At 36.5% G+C, this 16944-nt stretch overlaps 1 protein-coding gene and 1 long non-coding RNA gene across 3 annotated transcripts; both read left to right on the top strand.

Moving 5' to 3' along the window:
• Positions 1-1448: 1448 nt before the first annotated feature.
• LOC115956828 lies at positions 1449-4883 on the top strand. Of its 2 annotated transcripts, XR_004084311.1 has the most exons (6): positions 1449-1496; positions 1577-1639; positions 1801-1863; positions 3017-3083; positions 3590-3653; positions 4420-4883. It is a non-coding gene; the product is annotated as an uncharacterized LOC115956828 (long non-coding RNA). The 2 variants fall into 2 exon arrangements; XR_004084310.1 differs by lacking the exon at positions 3017-3083.
• Positions 4884-5654: 771 nt separating this feature from the next.
• On the top strand, positions 5655-11709 carry LOC115974580 (rop guanine nucleotide exchange factor 1-like). Its single transcript, XM_031094992.1, has 6 exons — positions 5655-6220; positions 6831-6947; positions 7258-7796; positions 9538-9891; positions 10370-10680; positions 11370-11709. Exons 1-6 carry the CDS (start codon positions 5932-5934, stop codon positions 11401-11403), a joined length of 1644 nt encoding a protein of 547 aa, XP_030950852.1. The 5' UTR covers positions 5655-5931; the 3' UTR covers positions 11404-11709.
• Positions 11710-16944: the final 5235 nt, after the last annotated feature.

Raw genomic sequence — 16944 nt, 5'->3', positions numbered from 1 at the left:
GAAAATAACTTATTTAGCTGAAAACTTTTTGCTAAAATTACTGTAAATAAATGTAAAAGTTAGCTGAATAATATAGGAAAACTCATAAATAGTATTAAAAAGTATAATAAGATCTATAAATAATAACAAAAATATATTGAAATATTTAGTTTGTCCCAAATGGACGGACACTTAGAGCATCCACATCAGCTGTGGTATATGTGTTAAATGTCAAATATTTGGCACATTTGGCACATCAAATACAAAAAACAATGCATTATCAGATGTGTTAAATGTTCCAAAAATTTGCAACATGCTACAGTATCGTTTCAAATTTGAGACGGTATGGACAACAATTGCATAATATATATTATTATTTTATTCCCATTTTTTCTTTCCTCATCACAGATATCTCCCTCTCTCCGTCTTCTCATCTCTATCTTCTCTATTCGTCTTCCACAGCACGCTGATCACCAATGGCCACCACTCGACACTGTCGATCTTACCAAAGACCACCACTCGACGCCACAGACCATCTATCTTCTCTATTCCGCTTCGGGTTCTTTTTTTTTCCTTTTTTCTTTTTTTGTTCACATTTTTTGGCTGTGGTTTGATGGGTGGGTTGTGGTGGGTGGGTTCGAGTTGTGGCTTATGGCAATGGGTGGGTTGAGATGGGTAGATCGGTGGTGGGTGGGTTGAGATGGTGATGGGCAGATCAGTGGTGGTAGGTGGATCAACTGGTGATGGGCGAATCGGTGGTGGGCAAATCAGTGATGGCGAATCAATGGTGGTGCCAATCTCTGTTCTGATATATTTTTATCTTTGTTTTTCTGTTTTGGTGGTGGATTCGGCGGCGGTTGTGGGTTGATTTTGGTGATTTTTTTTTCCTGGTGATTGTGGCCGCAACAATTTTTCTAGTTTTTCTGGTGATTGTGGCCGTAACAATTTTTCTGGTTGTTGTTGTGGTGGTTGATGATGATGATGATGATGATGATGGGGGAGGAATTTAATATATTATTTTAATGTATTGTAAATATTATTTTAATATTTAGAATTGAAGAATAAAATATCTGATAAATAAGATATTGTAAAATGATGTGGTAAATAATAAAGTAGACTTTTGATGTGTCAAAATGATTTTTTTTTTGCAACATCTACTGTGGATGCTCTAATCTATATATATATATAAAACCGAAGCCTTAGAAGCTCCTACAATTTTCCACGTCATCACTATTTTTTTTTTAAAATTCTTTTTATTTTATTTTATTTATTTAAGTTTAATTTTTTTTAAGAGAATAACCCTACTAAATTCTATATTTATCTCTCCCGACTCCCCCCCATGCGAAGAACTCCCTCTCTCTTTAAATCTCTAACCTTCCCCCAACTCTTTAAATCTCTAACCTTCCCCCAAATCCTTAACCTCACGCATGCAATCTCTTCCATATAAGTAATCAAAGTCAACTACGGATTTCATTGAACCTAGGGAAAGGCTTCATCTCTTGGCGTTTTAAAGAATGGTTAGTAATGTTTTCATTTTAATTTTAGGTTTTCCCCCTTACCTGTTCTCTTAATTTGGAGTAAATTTGTGGTTTTTCAGAGATGGAGAGGAAAAACTGGGGGACTTTATAATCAAACCAGAACTTCTCCGAAAACATTACCGGTAAGTTTTTAATTTTGTTCAATTGTTATTGGCGGTTAAGTATGATTTAGGGTTACAATTGGGAGTGTTTCTTTTGAATGATTAGCATAGGTTTTTATTTTAATTTTAGGTTTTCCCCCTTACCCATTCTCTTAATTTGGAGTAAATTTGTGGTTTTTCAGAGATGGAGAGAAAAAACTGAGGGACTTTATAATCAAACCAGAACTTCTCCAAAAACATTACCGGTAAGTTTTTAATTTTGTTCAATTGTTATTGGTTGTTAAGTATGATTTAGGGTTACAATTGGGAGTGTTTCTTTTGAATGATTAGCATAGATTGATGAGTTTGGAACCGATAGTGGAGTTTGAAATTTTGTTCTATTGTTTTTGGCTGTTAAGTATGATTTAGGGTTAAAATTGGGAGTGTTTCTTTTGATTGGGACTTTATAATCAAACCAAAATTTCTCCGAAAACATTACCGGTAAGTTTTTAATTTTGTTCTATTGTTATTGGCTGTTAAGTATGATTTAGGGTTACAATTGGGAGTGTTTCTTTTGAATGATTAGCATAGATTGATGAGTTTGGAACCGGTAGTGGAGTTTGAAATTTTGTTCTATTGTTTTTGGCTGTTAAGTATGATTTAGGGTTAAAATTGGGAGTGTTTCTTTTGATTGGGACTTTATAATCAAATCAAAACTTCTCTGAAAACATTACCGGTAAGTTTTTAATTTTGTTCTATTGTTATTGGCTGTAAAGTATGATTTAGGGTTACAATTGGGAGTGTTTCTTTGAATGATTAGCATAGATTGATGAGTTTGGAACCGGTAGTGGAGTTTGAAATTTTGTTCTATTGTTTTTGGCTGTTAAGTATGATTTAGGGTTAAAATTGGGAGTGTTTCCTTTGAATGATTAGCATAGATTGATGAGTTTGGAACCGGTAGTGGAGTTTGCTAATTTCAATTATTGGCCGCATTGCTTTCTCTTTCATATTTTGTGATTTTTCACAAGGTCATATGTTTCAATTATATATGCCCATGCTACAGTTTCAAAATCTTTAAGGCAAATCTCAAATAATGTCACAATAACAATTGATTTTTTTTTTTTTTTGATCGATAATAAGTGTTTTATTGATGAAAAAGAACAATGTGTTTATGATTGTAAACTCACTGCCCTTGAACACAGCAAATGTACCCTTTTACCTTTTTGTGTACCATCATTATTTGCTTTACTTGACATAAACCAGTCAGTACACTCATTGCATTAAGAAACGGTATGTTAAGGAAATTTTAGTTTTGTTCTGACAATTCCATAGTATTCTCTTACAAGCTTTATTCTGTTACATGATGCGCCTTCTTTCTCCATGTGTTTAAACTGCGTTCCAACATTTTCATCAAATAAGAGTATCCTGTGAGGTGTATGTAAATACGAACAACCAGACAATTGTCCACCAAGATTGCCACCCTGAGGTGAGCTTTTACTTATATAAAATTGTTGTTTCAGTTGGAAACTTTTCTGTCATATCAAAAGTAGCTTTTGATTTCGAGATTGAAAATTTGGTGCTCACTAATTATAAACACTTACTAAATCTAGCTAAAACCCAGACTAAGACTAATACAAACCATACCAATCATCCCTCAGAATTTTGGGCCACAAATGCACTAAGAATAAACAGGAATCAAGCATTTGTATTCTTCACTTGGGTCCCAAGGCCTTCAATAATTTACCTCCGACACCCAACTCAATGTTCAGCTTCCATCCTGTCAATTGTCATTAAGAATTTTCTACTAAAACAAAATCAATTCTAACCCAAAGACCTTATTTTTTTTTTTATTAAAAAAAAAAAAAATCTAACCCAAGTATAGTTATTTTTGTTAGTTATGGTAAGGTTTGTATTTTAAATTTAGGTATAACCATGAAAGCTAAGATCCGTGCCTACTACTGACTTTTATTTTCTGCTTTCTACCATGCACAGCGGAGGACTGAACCTATAGAGTTTAGAGGCTGGCTACAAATTCCAGCAATAGCAAAGTGAAAAGGTAGAGCTGTGTGCATGTTTTCTTCTTCCATATCTATTTTTGAAGCATATTTTGTGAGACTTCACTGTGATCCAAGCTGATATATTGATTATTGAATCTAATAGGCAAATAGTGGGTTATTTCTCATTGTTATTTGATTTACTTTTTTGTAAGAACTGATTACTTCACTATTAACGAGTACTACTGTGAAATTTGAGGGTGCTTAGACCAGGGAAAGGACTAAGAGGGTCACTTTATTGATAAAAACAAAGAATAAAGGATTAACAGCGTTGAAGGGGTTATTGATACATGATTGCATGTCATAACACTGAAGATATGGCCCTTGGTAGTACATTGGAGATTTTAAAATCCATTGCATAATATTTATCTGCACTAGAATGTCCAAGCAATTTGATCGGTAGGATATGGGCTTAGATAGTAGATTTGGAAGCACTGATACATACATGTTTTGGAATTTTTGCTGTTAAATTGAAGTTTGCAATGATTTATGACTGTTATGCTACTATTTGAAAGTAGAGTAATAGACAATTTCTAATAATGTCCACTTTCATTAAGTGTTTTCACTTTTTCCATGTTGAGAGATATCAAAACGTTGTTTTCTTCCATTGTTGTTATGCAATTACTTGGTAGGATGTCAATGTCAGTTTCGAAGCCATTTAAAATAATAATCATGGAAAGAGTATTCCACTTTACTTGCATTTTTTAGTTCTTTCTACCATATTGGGAAGATCCCTGATTTACTAAAGCCATACTTTTTTTATTTCAGAGAGGCTCCTCATAACTAGAGTGCATGCACAGGATTTGATATCTTTGGATGGTAGAAAAGTTTGTAAATATGGAACTTGGAGAAGATAGCTCCAGGTTTGGGTCTTTACCAGTCACGACTTCAAGGAATCTGTCATCATCATCTTCGGTATTTTTTCAGCGAATCAGTCACCCTTCTTCTCTCCTAGATCACCAACATGTCATTTATCAGAATCCAAACAGTCCAACATTCAATGTGATGGCATTCGTTCAAGTATTGATCCTCTTAAACTTTATTAGGATGAAAATATGCAATGCGTAATGGAAAGGAAAGTGCGTCCTGTTAGGAAATTTTTTTTAATTATATCCAATTAACTTGCAGAAGATGGAGGATATGGGAATGCTATTTGTAAATCTATTATCAAGCACTAAATTAGTAGATTTTCAAATTTTCTATTTTCAAGTGTAAGTATTCCTTCCCCTTTCTCAATTTTTTTTAACACTTTAAAACACTATTTTATTCAAAAGAAATCTAATTGAGTTTGTGGCTGGTGCAACTCTTCTTCTTTATTTCCTTTTTAATTTAATCATTTGAATAATTGTATAATATATATTTATCCAAAGTAGGATTTACTCTTTATGATATGTGCATAGGTTTACAATCAAAACATCTGTGATTTGGAGAAGTTTTGCACAATCCTTTGGGCTGAACACTACCCAAATGTAGTGCAATGCAAAAGAAGAGGAAAGAGAACATCATTCTACACTAAAAAAGTTGGGAAAGTTGACATTCATTATGCATCCTTCAATGGAACAGTTTTATCTCTTTCCTCTACCATAGATTGTTTTATTATAAAATTGAAAATGGCCAATTTGTTATGCAAACAAATGTGCAAGATAACATAGATTATATTGGTGGTGAATAGTAAATATAATTGCAGTTGAGCATTCTATGAAGACATCACTATAGCATTTTTTTTTTTTTTTTAAAAAGCCAAGTTATAATAGCAAAATAAATATTTTTATTTTTTATAGAACTATCCTGTGCATCGCACGGGTTAGCGACTAGTAAGCTCTAATAAGCTGCCAAACCTAACCTAACAATAAATTAAAAAAAAAAAAAAAAAACCGCAGGCTGTGCCTTCCACGCTCCACAACCACACGTGGACATATCATCAATTTTACCAAAGGAAGTAGCTTCCCCTGTCTCCGTAGTGGTCCCTGCAGTGCTGTTAACGCAAACCCAACGGCGATTTCATCAAACCACATGATTGCGAAACAAACGCAAGTTTGAGACAAAGGAGAGAGAAAAGGACAGAGAAGCACGTATCACTGACTCTCAGTGCCAGTACAGTAGAAGCAGTACCATCAACTTTATTTGCTTTTCTGTTATCACTCTGCTCAGCCCCTTTACTCTGAGAGACCATAAATTTTGTGTACAGTTCAATCTATAATTCGATCATCATCATCATAGGGAAAAATGTACGGTTCATTATGATCCTTGATTCGCTTTGTGTTTGATCTTCTTGATCAAATGGGGAGTGTTTCGTCAGAAGATGAGCTCGAACGATTGAGCGAGCGCTTCGAGAGCTACAGTATCAGTGCGGACGTCAGCGAGTCCGAGAGTTCCGGTGGTGGCTTTTTGGGTCGGCCCTACTACGATCACGATTGCGATTCAGAGCCTTCTTCGCTCGCCGGACCAGACTTCTCCGATAATTCAGCTTTTCCGGCGCAGGTTCCGGTGACTTTGCCGGTGATTGGCGGCAGACACGTCGTGATTCCGGCGGAGGACGAGACTGAGAAACCGGAGAGAGAGTTAACTGGTTAGTTGTTTCCAATTCTTTTCTCTTTCTTGGACTTATCTATTTTTGGAAAATTTAACGGTTATATTTGGATTCAGTTTTTATTTTTGGAAGATCTAACGGTTCAATTTTTTTTTTTTTTTTTCCCTTAATAAGATTTGACTACTCCAACAGACATTGTGACATATTGGATCTGTACTATGTTTTGTAATTTGATTCAGTTTATTTATTTATTTATTTTTTGATAGGAGGATTCAGTTTAGTTGTTGAGGAAAAGAGTTAGGAAAATTAATATTAGGCCCTCCTTAAAGGCTTAAACTTTAGCCTTGTCATCCAAGGGACTAAAAATGATCATTTAAACTTGACGAACTTAAATCACTCATGAGCCAAACTCTAGGATCAACAGTGTGTATTAAGTCCTAATATGATCAAGTTTAACATGTTTAGCTCTTAAAAGAAATGGAAAACTGGAATTAACTCTCGATTAAATAAGCATCGGGAGCTTAGTTCAGCTGATTACTTTGGTTTTGTTGTGAACCAAAAAAAAAAAATCCAAAACAAAAAGGTTGAGTTACTAAATTTCTTTCGACTTGTTGGGCTTAATCCATGGTTATGTTTTATGTGGTTGCAGAATTAGAGTTGATGAAAGAGCGGTTTGCTAAGCTTCTGCTCGGAGAAGATATGTCAGGTGGAGGGAAGGGAGTTTGTACTGCTCTTGCTATCTCTAATGCCATCACAAATCTCTCTGGTCTGTTTCTTCCTTCATATTTTAATATGATAATTGATCTTACTTAATTTGGTCTTTTTTTATTTTGGGCTAAGATTATGCATCTGTAATTTGTTGTGTGTTTGTGTTAGATGGGGGATGAAATAGAATGCGATAGAAAACATTAGCTTTAGAAACTTCAATTGTTGTGCAAATGGGTAGGGCTGCCTACTTTGTGTGCTGGGTACAACCTTTTTGTGTGTGTTTTAAATAGTTTTCTTGACAGTGGACTTAGTTGATTTTATTCTATTTTGTGTATGCTTATGTTCTTAGCATGAATTATATGTGGCAGCTACTGTGTTTGGAGAGCTGTGGAAGCTGGAACCATTGGCTCCACAGAAGAAATCAATGTGGTGTCGAGAAATGGAATGGCTTTTATGTGTGAGTGACTCCATTGTAGAGCTCATTCCATCTGTGCAAGAATTCCCAGGTGGTGGGACCTTTGAGGTTATGGTAACTCGGCCTCGTTCAGACCTATATGTGAACCTTCCGGCACTCAAAAAACTAGATGCAATGCTGCTTGGCATTCTTGATGGGTTTCATGATTCTGAGTTTTATTATGTTGATCGTGGGATAATTGTTGCTGGAACTAATGACATAGATACATATCATTTATCTACATCCCCTGTTAGAACTTCAATTAGGCATCAAGAGAAATGGTGGCTCCCCTTCCCTAAGGTCCCACCAAATGGCTTATCTGAAGATGTAAGGAAAAAATTGCAGCACTCCAGGGAATGCACAAATCAGATCCTTAAGGCTGCCTTGGCAATTAATAGCAGTGTTCTGGCTGAGATGGATATCCCAGTTGCTTACTTGGACAGCTTGCCCAAGGTACAGGGCTGTTATGTTTTAAAATTGTATTCTCCTATTAAAATACATGGATTGTGAGCCAGATATGGATATTAAGTGAACAACTCTTCAACGACTTGCAGATGTAACAAACGCTAGACCTTCTACCATCATTAATTTTGATAAATTGAAGAGATTGTTGCATTTTATTCTTGGTAGTTAGTATGGTAGAGAATTTTTACTGAGATTTTCTGATTCACTTATATGTAGTAAAGTAATTTGGAGTATTACAGAGTGTTTAGCTTCTGATAAATTACAGTTTTTAGGGACATAAAACTCTACACAGTTAGATTTGCTTGCAACATGCGAGCAAAGACATGCCCATGGTTAATTACATTTTCCTTGTTGAAGGCTGTATCAGTTAAAATTACTGTTGGGTTGCAGAAATTTCTTCAAATAGAGGTTATTTTTCCCTTAAGACAGGAATGGTGGGATGGTTAACTGTTACTCTTATTAGGTTAACATTCTCTAAATTTTTTTGTGGTTCCAGACTTCCAGTGAACAAAATCCTTCACAAACTATTAGTCACATTGGACAGAAGTGCAAGTACTATCATACACATATGCAGAGGCATAGGTATTGGTAGTGTGGTTCTTGAAAAACACTAGTAAGCAAGCAACGAAGTTCCTAAGGTCCTACCATTATCAAGTAGATTTTAGTTTGTTCCCATTTTAGTAAATATGTGGCTCATTCAAATCATTTGGATCAAATCTAGTTAGCTAGGATGCTTCATTTGTTTGATAATCTTGAGTTATAATCAGATTAATATGGGATCAGGTCAGTTTACGGTCTTCCTGTTAAAATGTGTCCTTGTTTTATTGTTGTTTAATAGTGAGTGATGCTTGAGTATGTCATGACCTTTTAAATTTATCTCCATATTGGTAATAATGGCATTATAATTTTGATGACAAGTCTCTTTTGTCTGGATTATGGGGATTTTCTTTTCTCCCTACATGAGGTTCTTAATGTTGAGAATCTGTCTCCTTTTCCTGAATCTAGGGCCTACATTCTGAAATCAAGTGCAACCTATGCTTGTAAATATTTCTTATACTCTGTCACTACATAAAAAATCTAATTCATGCATATGTTGGTCTTCTGAATTGCCTTTGCTTGTGTGCTTGCCCTTGCCACGATTAGATCTTTGATATGTTTTGGATGAGAAAATAATGCAGTGCCAATTCTCCATGTTTGTATGATAGTCTTTTTGTTTCTAGTTAGAAACATATATTTATGATTTTGAAATAAATCAGGAGACATTGTCTTTCTATTCAAACTGTCTCTGCATGTCTACATACCCATATTTCATGGCAAGATGATTTCATTCATTCAAATTATGTATAGAAGAAATGTTAATTTTAATTTATTTTTCTCCTTAAACTTCTTTGGATGATGTTAATTTATGTAAGCACTGTTCTATATTTCCAATTTATCTCTCCCACTGAAGGAGGTCTGTAGTTGGATGCACTAGGTAATCTCAAGTTGCGATCTGCCTAGTCTTGTCAGATTCTTTATCATGCAATTATTTGAGGATCTTAATTATATTCTCTGTTAATGATTCATGCATCATGGACTAGTATAGGATTTCTATTGTCTATTGATTTTATGAGCAATTGGATTTTTATCTTCCAAAGAGCATGTTACAGCTCAAGAAATTAACTTGTTTTGTATATTTTCTTCATTTCTCTCATTCTTTACCACATCATGATTTCTACTAATTTTTCAGAGTGGAAAAGCTTGTTTAGGAGAAATCATATATCGTTACATTACTGCCGAGCAATTCTCCCCCGAGTGCCTTCTTGATTATTTAGATCTTTCATCAGAGTACACCACTCTGGATATAGCAAACAGGATTGAGGCTGCTGTGCACATTTGGAGGCAGAAGTATCCAAAAGGTCATTCAATTCATGCAAAGGCTGGAAAGTCATCATGGGGTGGCAAGGTTAAGGGCTTTGTAGGTGATATAGAAAAGAGTAAGCTTCTAGCATATCGGGCTGAGACCCTCTTACAGAATTTAAGGCTACGGTTCCCCGGCCTCCCACAGACTGCTTTGGACATGAGCAAGATTCAGTATAATAAGGTGTAGCCCTTAAGCATTTATCTTCATTTGAAACTTATAGTTTTTGTTATCCTCTTTCTGTGTTTTGTTATTGTTGTTTTGTTTAGGCATCAATAGCATCTCTGGTCAGCATATCAATATGCACAATGTAAAATATACCATGTGATGTCATCCCAACAAAGAGAATCTCTTTTGCAAATATTATCCCTCAACTCATGCCATTGTAGCATCTTTTATGGCATTTTCAGACATGAACATTGACAAAATGAAAACTAATGTTGCAGGAAATTAGGAGGTAATGCATTTCAAGATTGTATGCAGGCATGATACAGGTCCTCATGGACCAATTAAGGACCTTGAAACTTTTTTTTTATGAAGTGCCTTTACAACTCCTCACACTCCCTTCTCTTCCAAAATCACACACTGTGTCTTCCAAAATCACACACTGTGAATGAACATATATGCTAAATGGGAAGACTAATTTTTGTCTCTGCTGCAGGATGTTGGGCAGTCAATCCTTGAGAGCTATTCCAGAGTGATGGAGAGCTTAGCCTTCAACATAATGGCAAGGATTGATGATCTCCTATATGTAGATGATGCCACTAAGCAACGTGCAGCAGCAGAGTCAGCTTCTCTGTATGACCGGGAACGGTTTGGTTGTTCTCTTCCCAAACAGAAGTGGATGTCACAGAGCCCCTTCTCAACTCAACACTCACCGTGTGCTTCTCCATTTGCAATACCAGCATTCCATTCCAGTCAAACAGCTGGAAGCCCCAGTAGAAGGACGCATCATGCTGTAAAGAGTTTGAGGTACGCTCTAGATGAGAAGTTAGAAAAGTAACTTTTTAATGATGTAGAATTAAGAGTATACACCATATAGTATGGGAATCTCAGTGCCTTCATGGAATCTGACATGCTTCTGAATCAGTTTGAGATAACTTGTCTGTCAAATGCAGCTGACAGACACATTTGTAGCTTGATTGGTACCTAAGATTAGAAACACGATCGTGTTTATTCTTTTATAATAACATAGTCAGAGATTCGTTATGTAGCTTGCGTCTGGTACATAGTTTTTTTTTTCTTTGTGTGTGTTTGTGGGTGGATGGTTCATGTGGAGTGATGGTTATCAGTTGTCGGATGCATCACCATAAACCACTTCCCATCTGCAACTCTCAGCAAGCAGTAGTCATTCATCTATGTTGCAGGAATCTTTTTTTATTTTTATTTTATTTTATTTTTTTATTTTTAATTTTTATCCTTTATATTGCTTAGTGCCCATTTTCAAACTACGAAGTAGGTGTGTTTGAAAGCAACCTCTGAGAGATTGCTAACACTTGCTGAGTTGCCTTGATGGTTAAGTGGTTCCGAAAGAATGGATTAGCTAGGACCTGCTTTTTTTATATTAAGTTTGAAGGGGAGATGGTGCAAATCTTATCTAATATAAATCTCAACTGTTTATAGTAGTAAATGAATGATATGAATTCAAAAATTACTTTCAGAGGAAATATGTCATCGAGTGCTTCGAGTCCTTAAAAGCAGTCATGAACCTGGGCGGAAGACCACAGAATATGCATTGCACTTGAGTTTGGCTCATCAGATTGCATGATGGGGCTGTTGAAGCAGATGTATTTTTGGAGCAAAAGCAGCTTTGAAACCGGAAAGCAATTATGAAGGTGAAAACAATGCACTCAGAACTTGGATAGGGCTTAAGCTACTCAACAATTTCAAGATAGTTGCACGATGAGATATTTAGTCAAAGCGGCATTTCAAGCTCCTGAATTTGAGCTTTAAATTCTTTTCCTCAAATATAATAACTTTTTGTCATTATTATTGTTGTTTCCGTTTTATGTAAAAAAAAAAAAAAAAAAAAAAAAAAAAAAAAAAAAAAAAAAAAATCAGAAGCATATATTAGCAGCCATGAGGAAGTAGTGCAATTAGCAAGTAATTAATCAGTGGAAGATAGCGTGTTGCATAATCTCTTGTAGGTTTAGCTTTCATGTCCTCTGTAAGACATCAAAAGATTTTATAAGTCTGCGAAAATCTTCACCGTTGTTTCTATAATGCAACAAAACCAAACCAATATTGGATGGTTGGACCATGCTCACCGGTTCTTGAGAGATTCGCGTTTTCAGGGATTTTCAACTGTCGTACATAATCTGCCTGCACTAATCTTCATGTTACTAATACAATGTACCAGGTAACCACGAGACATTGTCAAATTTTGGACAATGGACTAAGTACCTTCATCATCTGGGTCAGTTTTAGAGATATGATTGCTCCGTCCTCGGAATTTGAGGTGGTTACAGAGAGAAACAACGATTCCATTTTAGTTGAGTGGTGGTTAGCATCTTGGCCCAATAGCGGACCGATTTATTTAAGCAATCAGGTTGGAGAAGTTAGAAACAAAAAAGGTAAGAATAAATTAAAAATTAATTGCAAGTCTTGTTACTCTTTTAGCTCAGCCGTTTTTACAAAAAATAAAAAATTAAAAGAAGAGGAGGAGGTTATGTTAACGAGTGCCCTAACAGTACAAGTTAAAGATTAATAAATATTTAATTCTGAGCTGTAATATATACTTTTAAAAAAAAAAAAATACACTTGTTAATGATTCATTGGTTTACACGCAAAAATTCATTGTAGTTATGTGTTTTTTTTTTTTTTAATGTGTACAATGAATATATTTTTTGAAAAATGTATAACAATATTATTTAATAAAGCATTACATGCATCTTAACCACTGCCTTTATAGGACATTCGTTAACAAAATCCAACAAAAAATACCTTAGTTTGATCAATTTCATCCTTCCCCACTAAAAAAAAAAAAAAAAAAAAAACTCCATAATGCATATCAGTTTGGAAGAATATCCTTTTACATTTGTTTTTGTCTATTATTTTACATTAATATTCACAATTGATGTGGAAATATCCACATTTTAACACATGATAGCGGATGTAAAAAAAACAAATGAAAGAGTATCATTGCCTAATCGGTTTTATACCTCAAGATGACATATCCCTTCTGTTTTGTTTTGTTGTTATTTTTTTTACTAGATTGCTTTTGATTTTTTTTTTCTCTTTCTATCACTGTTCAATTCTCAAAGAGGCAGACCGTCTTAAGTCTTAACCCACTAACCAAGTACTCTGAAATCAAGAGCAATCTTTTCTCACAAATTTACAGACAATTTATAGTGGGACTGAAGAGGGAATATTGTTTCAGGAATACTGAATAAATTTTGGAATGGTACAAATCTTTCAAGGACCAAAGTTGACAAGTTCTTGTCCCCCCCTATAAACGTACGTTCTTGGTCGTAAAGCAAACCAAATCTAAAGCAAGTTAAAATCAGCCCAATTATACTGGTTAACGTGGTCCACCATTACAGGCCAATCTGCTCAAAAATCGAATGAGTTGGCCCAAACAAATCCAACCTCATTTCATCAGGGGTTTTCACTTGGGTGCTGCTCTCTAATCTCCATCCTTCCAATCTGAGCCCAATCCATTCAGTGATGTTTACCGTAAAGTATTGTTACAACTCAACTCTACCAACTTTTAATTCTCACTAAAATATCTGTCACTTTATTTTATTTTATTTTTATAGATATTATAAGATTTGAATTTATAGCGTAAACCTCGTTATGATTGCTTTATATCATCAAATCAAGATAACAATTAGTTTCATTTTAGTCCATATTTGATGGAGTTAGTTTAGCCTTAAATTTGTTATATATGTATCTGTATTTAATTATTTATAAGAGTAATGCTACAGATACAAATTATTTTACAACATTTTTATAAACTGCTGATGTGGTTTTAATAATTTTCAAATAATCATTGATAAACATAAATGTGATGTTAGTGGCGGACCTATATTCTAATAAGAATTTGCCACATCAATAGTTTGTAAAAATATTGTAAAACAGTGGAATTTTTTTTTTTTGATATCTACCATGGGGACCAAAGAACCGAGGAAGGATATAACAAGTTGTGATTATCATTATAAAAGCATTCTAAACCCGAGGAGGGGATCCCCCCGAGGATAGGAGGAAATGGGACAAAATACTTCTTGGAAGGCCGAATGGAGAGGATGGTGTTTAGTGAGAGTCAAGGTAGGTGAAGGAGGTTTCTAGTGAAAGCTCACCTACTGCCTCCACACTAAATGACTAGCAACAGCTTTATCAGCTGCATTGATGAGGAAGTGACCTAAACAGTAGAATTTACAACTAAGCATCTTCTTCTACCATCTTCAACAGAAGTTTAAAGGGACAAGTGTCCTAAGGAGAGTCTGGGGGATTATAGATGGAGAGCCAGGATGCAATTAGCTGAGGAGTATGCAAAGAAAGAGGACTTCCAGATGAAAGGACCTCCCAGAAAAATCAAGGAAAAGATATTAGAACAAGAAGAGAGAGAGAGAGAGAGAGAGAGAGAGAGAGAGAGAGAGAGAGAGAGAGAGAAGTGTACATCCTTGTGCAAGAAGATCGTCCTTGGGTGAGATTGTAAAGAACCATTTATATATTTAATCTTTGGCTTTCATTCCTTCCTTCTCTGTCTGAATCCTCGGGCTAAGCCCAACTTGCTTTACCCCACTCTCTTTACAAATATCTATTGGTTTAGGCCTACCTGGATAGCACAAATTTCACTATTCTAAGTGAGTTTGGGTCGCCAGGTTTTTGTGTCCTTACAATTGGCGTCGTCTGTGGGAAGTAAGGTTTTGTTGTGGGTTTGTTTTTGGTTAGCCACGGCCAACCTGGAACAGAATAGGGAAGAATCTGTTGATTCATAGAGGGAAAATCAATTTGTTAATCTAAAGCAAAGGAGAGATAGACATCATATGCCAAGTGTCATGGTAGAGTCCTACCATACGGAGTGTATTGAGAGGAGTCATTCAAGGATAGGGAGTCATGTTTTGCACGATTAGGAGATGCGGGAATTGCAACTCGAGATAGATCACTTACGTAGGAAGCTGCAACGAAGGGAGTGTGACAAAAGGAGTCCATAACCCGCATCAAGTGATGGATCAGAGGAAAGTAGGGATCGCTCGTATCGCCATAGGTCTAGAACCCCATCTAGTGAGTCCTTCTCAGCATCTTCATGCCAGGATAAATTGGAAAAAGGCATGTTCAAGCATGGGTAAGGGTCATCTCACCGTAGCATGGGAAATGACGTGATGAGCAAAGCATTTAGTCAAATCTCAAAGTCAACATTTGTTAGGAGAATCAACAAGGACAGGCTCCCCCACCAATTTTCATAGCCAACTTTCACCATCTATAATGGAAGGCCTGATCCTGTGGAGCATGTGAACCACTTTAATCAGAAGATGACAGTTCATTCTGGCAATGAAGCTTTTATGTGCAAGGTATTCCCTTCTAGCCTCAGGCCTGTGGCTATGCTGTGGTTTGATGCTTTAGAAGAGGGGTCATTAAGGTCCTTTAAGAAGTTGACAAAGGCATTTAGTGCTAGATTTATGACGTGCAGTAGGGTCCTTAAGCCTTTAGACTCTTTGTTGTCTATGGCGATGAGGGAAGGGGAGACCCTTAAGACCTATTCAGACAGATATTGGGAAACGTACAATGAAATAGATGGGAATTTCGAGGACGTGGCAGTGAGAACTTTTAAGGTAGGGCTTTCGACGGAGCATGAGTTGAGAAAGTAATTAACAATGAAGCCTGCCCTTAATATGCGCTAACTTATGGATCGCATTGATAAGTACAAATGAGTAGAGGAAGATCAAACCCAGGGAAAGGGCAAGGTGAAGGCTTTTCCTGAGAAGAGGGATCCTCGGGGAGGAGGATATCACAGTAATCGGCCGAGGAGAGATTTCCCCAACCAGACATCGTCTGCGGGTGCTCAGGTGGTTAGTTCGTTGTTTAAAGAGCCTATCTATCAAATACTGGAAAAGATAAAAAAATGAACTGTATTCTAAATGGCCCAATAAAATGGGTGGGGACCCATCCAAGAGAAACCAGAGCCTTTACTGCCATTATAATCAGGAAAAAGGACACATAACTGAAGATTGCAAGACTTTACGCGATCATCTGGGCCAACTGGTGAAGACAGGGAAGTTGAGGCAGTTCTTGCACCAACTTGCTGGTCAGTTTGGACTGCTCGAAGTTGGGTATCAAAGGGATGGAGCTCCTCGGCCAGCCCTAGGCACAATTAATGTCATTTTTGCTTAGCCCAGGGGTGATGTTGGAACCTGTTTGGGGTTATGTTTATGGTTTCGGCTCCCAACTTGGAAGACAAGAGCTAGGCTTGCAAAAAGGCCAAAATGGTGGCCATGCCCACTTTAGGTCTTTTAGGAGAAGATAAGGAGGGGACGCTCTAGCCACATGATGATGCCTTGGTGGTAACCATTCAAATTAGGGGGTATGATGTAAGAAGGGTCCTAGTAGACTAGGGAAGTGGAGTGGAGATTATGTACCCGGATTTGTATAAAGGGTTAAATCTCAGGCCCGAGGACCTGGAGAAGTACAATTCACCATTGGTGGGTTTTAGTGGGAGATTGGTAATCCCCCGCGGGATGATAAGGTTACCTGTACAGGCTGGAGACGAGAAGGTGCAAGTTGACTTCATTGTAGTTGAAGCTTATTCCCCTTACACAATTATCCTGGCCAGACCATGGCTTCATGCTATAGGAGTAATTTCGTCAACCTTACACTTGAAAGTTAAGTACCCCACACAAGGAAGAGTAGGGGAATTAGTAGGAGGTCAAGCAATGGCTAGGTAGTGTCTAATAGCAGCCATTACACGGTAACTAGCAAATCAAGCCGTGACAGAAGAGGAGCGAATCCCATAGCAATCAAAGGGTCTCGAAGTAGGACTTGAGACTGAGTCGCAGGGGGTGTTGTCCGAGGAATTGGAAAAGGTTTTGATTGGTCAAAATGAGGAGAAATATTTTCAAGTGAGGTCTCAGCTGCCTTCCTTGGAGAAAGTAGCGTTGATGAAGTTGCTGGAAGATAATATTGATGTGTTTGCCTGGAGCACTTATAACTTGCCTGGGATTGATCTAGAGTTTATATGTCACTGGATGAATGTGAATTCAGATACGTTTCCACGAAAGCAACCACCTCGGCGCTCGT

The sequence above is a fragment of the Quercus lobata genome, chromosome 2 (genome assembly GCF_001633185.2).
Source record: "Quercus lobata isolate SW786 chromosome 2, ValleyOak3.0 Primary Assembly, whole genome shotgun sequence".
NCBI classification, from domain to species: Eukaryota; Viridiplantae; Streptophyta; class Magnoliopsida; order Fagales; family Fagaceae; genus Quercus; species Quercus lobata.
Note: the sequence above shows the minus strand (reverse complement) of the source record. Positions and strands in the feature narration are given on the sequence as shown.